This window comes from Sphaeroforma arctica, assembly GCF_001186125.1.
Source record: "Sphaeroforma arctica JP610 unplaced genomic scaffold supercont1.127, whole genome shotgun sequence".
NCBI classification, from domain to species: Eukaryota; class Ichthyosporea; order Ichthyophonida; genus Sphaeroforma; species Sphaeroforma arctica.
This window is the reverse complement of record NW_014040431.1, coordinates 73864-79474: the sequence shown is the minus strand read 5'-3', so window position 1 is coordinate 79474 and position 5611 is coordinate 73864. Positions and strand designations below refer to the sequence as shown.

The 5611-nt window shown below is 40.6% G+C and overlaps 2 protein-coding genes across 2 annotated transcripts in view; both read right to left on the bottom strand.

Moving 5' to 3' along the window:
- Positions 1 to 711: 711 nt before the first annotated feature.
- On the bottom strand, positions 712 to 2171 carry SARC_02748 (hypothetical protein). The gene has a single exon (XM_014303482.1). It carries the CDS (start codon positions 2050 to 2052, stop codon positions 1399 to 1401), a length of 654 nt encoding a protein of 217 aa, XP_014158957.1. The 5' UTR covers positions 2053 to 2171; the 3' UTR covers positions 712 to 1398.
- A 2447-nt stretch (positions 2172 to 4618) lies between these two features.
- The window catches only part of SARC_02747 (hypothetical protein), a 2304-nt gene continuing 1311 nt past the window's right edge, over positions 4619 to 5611 (bottom strand). Inside the window, exons 2-3 of the mRNA XM_014303481.1 lie at positions 5276 to 5344; positions 4619 to 5015 (exon numbers count right to left, since the gene is read on the bottom strand). Of these exons, the coding sequence (XP_014158956.1) occupies positions 4965 to 5015; positions 5276 to 5344 (120 nt within the window). The 3' untranslated portion in view covers positions 4619 to 4964. The remainder of the gene's footprint in view (positions 5016 to 5275; positions 5345 to 5611) is intronic.

Below are 5611 nucleotides of genomic sequence, written 5' to 3'. Positions count from 1 at the left end.
AACTAACTATATATATATATATATATATGTATGTATATACCATATATGTGTATACATATATGTATGTATATATATATATGTGTGTGTATATATATATATAGGTGTGTGTGTGTATACATATATATATATATATATACGATTCAAGCTTCCGCTAATGCTTCAGGGCGTTAGGTGTTCAGATAGAAGCAGCCACCTATATATTCATTTAGCAACGAGCTAATTCTTGTAAAAAGCGTACATTGTTCTTTGAAACAGCACTCAAACTCCTAAAGCGATACTGTAGAAAATATATCGATACGAGGTGCACCTGGAGTATGCAACAATTAGTCAACTTTGCGCAGGGCTTCATATTAACAGATCAACACTGTACTTTATCTCTCAACTCAAAGCCCAAAATGGATATTCTACCCGCCGCAGACGCCTGCATGGGTCTCGAAGGTAAATCATCAGTTAGTTCCACGCCGTATAACTGAAAACATAATCTATAAAGTAATTGATGTCACGAAAATAAATACTGTTATTGCCTCGGCATACACTAATGTAAAGCATCCACATTTGAATTCACTAATTAAATAAATTCGATACAACTTAGGTATCGTTGGATTCGCTCACCTCGAGTACACTTCAACGGAAAGTGCCAATTGATGCAGTCAAGTACGAGTCACATTCGTGAAGTGTACAGCTTCATGATATCACTGGACTGGACTATAATACTCCAATATAATGCGCATTTTTGTATATACATATGCTCAATTGACAAGATGCGAGTATACAGCATAGATAGGAGCATTGCGATCAATACCACTTTAATTAAATTCAGAGTCGCGGTAAAAATCAACGCAAGGGTGTAAACAAAATGCAAATTGACATACCAATCAAAGAGTAAATTGCTCGCCTCGAACCTCACCTCCTCGGTGGCTGACTTGCATATACATACTCATTTCTCACACGTTTTTGTCTCACGGACTGATTTACTCAATTGATATTTCATTGGCACGCTGTGTGTTCCTTGGTGTGTGCATCTAAGCGTGATTGGTGCTATTTTGACGAATAGCGTATATCGATTGGTTCTCCGGGCACTGTCAATACGTTTAATATCACTGCCTCGAGTAACAGCCCCGTATAACTTGAAGAACTCAAGGATAGCAGCCGGAAAGACCTTTGCTCGCCCTCTATACCCATCGCATGTGCTTTCTTACACGTAAGCGAAGAGATCATACCAGTATTTCTTACAGTCTGTACTACATAATTGACCCCATGTAATTTGTTCCGCGCTCAGTATGCGTACTTGTATGTATCAATAGTAATAAGCTGATAGTATGGGTTGTTCGTAAGGTCTGAAATTGTAAGTCCGGCAAATACGTTCCACCTCATTACCATGGGACCGATAGATATATATCAACCGCACAGACACTTCGCTCGCCCGTTGCTTATATCCACCTCGCATGCCACACCAGTCGGACATACATTAGGTTCATCGCAGGGATTGTCTTCTATACAGGCGCACATATCGCACCCGTTCGCATCCTTCACGTTACCATACTCACAAGCAATTGCACAAATAAACGGGCAAAATTCTGTCCTACAATTGCACGTGGGACATCCCCTCTCGTCCGGTACGGATCCAAGCCAACAAAGCTCTGTACATACTGGCTCAGGCCCGCACGAGTTCGGATCTGATAAGCATTCACAAGTATCACAATCACTGTCGTCTTTTACTCGCCCACACGGACAAGTGAGTCCAGCATCGCATGACAGCTGGGGACATTGTAAACCACCAATGGTTGTAGAGTTCCCGGATGGGCAGCTACGATATACAGTTAGTATCACTCCATCTGTAGACTTCTTGCACCCGTCTAATTTACAACATACGCTATTGTACGACGCGGGACTGTCTACTTCATTTCCGCTGGCCGCAGGATTGAATTCGTGTGTAATATCGCATGTGTAGCTGTCGTTATTCTGCACTTCTGAGCACAGCGCTGCGTGTGTGCGTGCTATAAACAACACTGCGACCAGTACAACTTGCATGAATGTGGCATGTATAATCATATTTTCAAATGAAGCAAATATCTACTGACTATTAGGAGCACCCGATTATCCGCGATATAGAACGCGGTCGTACGATGACTGCTAGGATTAGTTCTGAAGCCTGGATATCGAGATCGGCATGTTTTTGACTTAGTTTTAAAAAACATGCTTTGTTTATGTATATAAGTACAACATTTTTTTAACTTCATACGTTCGCGGTTCGGATCGTTTGGATGAATCACGGATTCATGAGTTCTTGACACTTAACTGAGTTGGCCGTCGTGACAACTATATAAAATTATTTACTATTTAGTTACCATGTAGAGAGTGCGGCCCTTTTTTCTAAATAGTACTCGCAGCTGTTTATTTATACTCGTTAACTGTTAAAAACACTGTCATATTTAACTTTTTTTAAACATTCGGAGCCTAAATTTATTGGATTTGTTTTCGAGTTATATCGTACTGTATATGAGTGATTCATTGGTCATATTCAATCTCTAAATACTAAATACTACTACTAGAGAGTAGAGTTCTGATTCTGTTGCTAAAGTTCTGAGTGACTTCTGACTGAAAAGCGATTACATTCTGAGAAAAAAAGTAAAGCACACGAGTTTTTGTGTTCAATTTAGGAGGCTATGTTGTTTCTTTAAGAAAAACCAGAACCCTAAATTTTGAGTTTTTGATAGTGCTCGTCTGTGCGACAATCAGGACTGTTTTTATGGGGTTTTTTTCCATATGGGGGTTTATTTTCTGCAAAAATATAACTCGATATTTTATGTAAATATTTTTTAAAATACATATTTATTTTGACTGTGGGTGCCAATTTTTTTATACATTCATTTTTGTTGTTTGTTTGTTGTTTTTTTAAAAACAAAACATAAAGAATAATTAATTCCGCCCCGGGCCCCCCTGGTCCTGGGCCCTCTGGAGTAGGGCCTCGCATTCGTAGCCTCACAGCCTCGCTATATTTTAAATACATACTAGCCTGACAGCCCTGACCGCCCTGATCGCAGTGAACGGACTATTGTCCGAAGGAAACAAAATGATTTATCTATTTAAAAATGAGTTATATGTTTCTTTAAATAGCTCGATTAGTTTAAATCGAGAGTACGCAATAAAAATACATGTATTGTATTTATTGTTGTTGACTCGCGCGGTAAGTACAGTGAACTCGATTTTGAGCCATGTTCACCAGCACCCCTGATCATCTGATGTTCCCTCTTCTTGTGCTAAATAGTAAAAAGTAAAAAGTAAAAAGTAAAAAGTCTTGTCAAGTTTTGTTGTGTTGTGTATGCATCGTGACGTGTGAGTGTGACAGACTGACAGTGTGTTTGTGTTGCTGTAGCTAATTAACTTGCCACACCGTAAATATAAAGTACAAAACAACAATATTTTAAAAACATGCGGGTACATGGGAAAGTATATATATAAAATTGTTTGATTTCAGAAGGTTATTATTATTTATGAGATCAATAAAATTAACATACGGCAACTGGCCTACACGGCTACGCCCTACGGCCACGGGGCACTGGCTACAGCTAAATACTCTACACGACCCGTGAGTCGTGACTATGTATTTATTTACACACAACAAGTGGACAATGGCAACGGGCAAGAGTCGGACACAAGAGGGTGGCAGTCTGGCAAACTCTGGGGGAGCGGGGCCGAGTGGCAAGGGGCAGACCGGCAGGGTCTCAATAAATAATCACGGCAAACGCGATCAGGGTGATGTTTTTTTTAGAAAAACTAAAGTTGAAAATATTCAAAACTGTACACAATTACTCGTCCAAACAATAAGCTATGTACAAGGACATTCCGACATATTTCTGCATCTCTGGACTTTACATTGCACGATCGCTTAGGCCTGCCCTGCTAAAGGATTAAGCTCTTCTGGCCCAATCTGAAGTATACTGATATACTGTAGAAGCGAAGTGTTCAGCTTGTATAGATCTGTCGCTATCCATAAACATCGTGCTTAACCGGCTATACACTGTACTGATCTCTGTTCCAGGCTCGACCGACATTTTTATACCATTACATGACATAGTGTAGAGCTCGATACCCCGTTAACGACCCAACAACTAGAGTTTAATATAAGGTGCCTACAAGTACCCCGAGTCTCTGCTTATTCCACGACCCCGTCACTCACGGCTGCGATAAACCCTCAAAGTCCAAAATTACAATCCAAATGAAGAGCTTTCAGATATCTGGGTGCCTTTTTGCAGTGCCTGCCACATATATGCAGCACCATATTTTTCACCATGAAGCTCGAGCGATATTCAGGGCCAGAGACGATCCTACAATGATCTAAAAAAAGGTAGAGGCGCAGTGTGCAGTAGAGCAATAAAAATTGTAGTGCGTATACTCGGAAGACAACACATGGCGGCAGATGGAAACGGAGACAGAAGGGAAGACTAGGAACATCACAGCTTCAGTGTCCGCATATATATGCTAGCCGAAATACTCTATATATCAACATTGCAACCAAGAATATCATCCACCAGACATGTTAATTAGGTAACACGGTAACGACAACGCGAATAGATAAGGAGCTAGAACTGTTCGCAAGTGAATGGAGCGAAACATTGGAGCTGCAAAAAACGCACGTGGACGGCATACACAACGGCGAATTAACTATGAAGAATCCATATGAGCCTAAGTGAGTGCACACACCCTATGCCGTGGGCAAAATCGGAGAAACACGACTATAGTGCTAGCAAACACAACTCTTGTTTATTCGCTTGGAGGTCCACTGGTGTAATGTCTTATCTCCATGTCAGCCAATCGGCTTCGTAGTTTTCAGTCGAACTTCAGCGCAGCATACACAGCCAATCCGTTGCGGTTGTATGTACTACAAAGCTATCTATACCACACCAGCGCCTACGCCAGCGATCATGCCAAGCTGTACATAAACCCCATTCGCGAGGACCCATCTAATTGGCTTCATTCGCCTCAATGGCGGGGCCAATGTGCTTCCACAGTTTCTATAATTAAATTGAGATGATTAAAAAATCAATATCAGTCGGCGCTCTGTATAAATGGTGCAGCTTTCACGGAAACCCCGATAACCGCATCTCAAATACTACCATAATTGCGTTTACGTTTATTTGATGCATACATATAAGATACAATCTGTACCTACCTTCACACGAACGAAAACTATGTGCACACTCGCTGGAAAAACAATAGTGGATACATCTTGAATTGAAAAACACAGTACTATTCGGCTATATCAGATACTTACCCCTTTGTTGTAATTGTCGTAGAAGTTATCTGCACTCATCTCGAAGACTTGCTCGGCGAAAACACCAGCCTACATGACAAGAAAAACACGAAAAGAATAAATTAGTCAAGTGAATATAACTACAACCCCGTGCAGATCTGGAGAACGTTAGTGTGAGAAAGCACCACAGAGCGCGTATATTTGTACCAATTTAGAGGGCGTATATATGCACCAATTCAGAAGCCAGATTTATGCACCCCTTCAGAAGGCAAATATAAACAAAAACTGGTACAAAAAAACCGAAGTTAGCAACAACCAAATTGTTTCCAAGCAATTTACTAATAAGGACGATACACA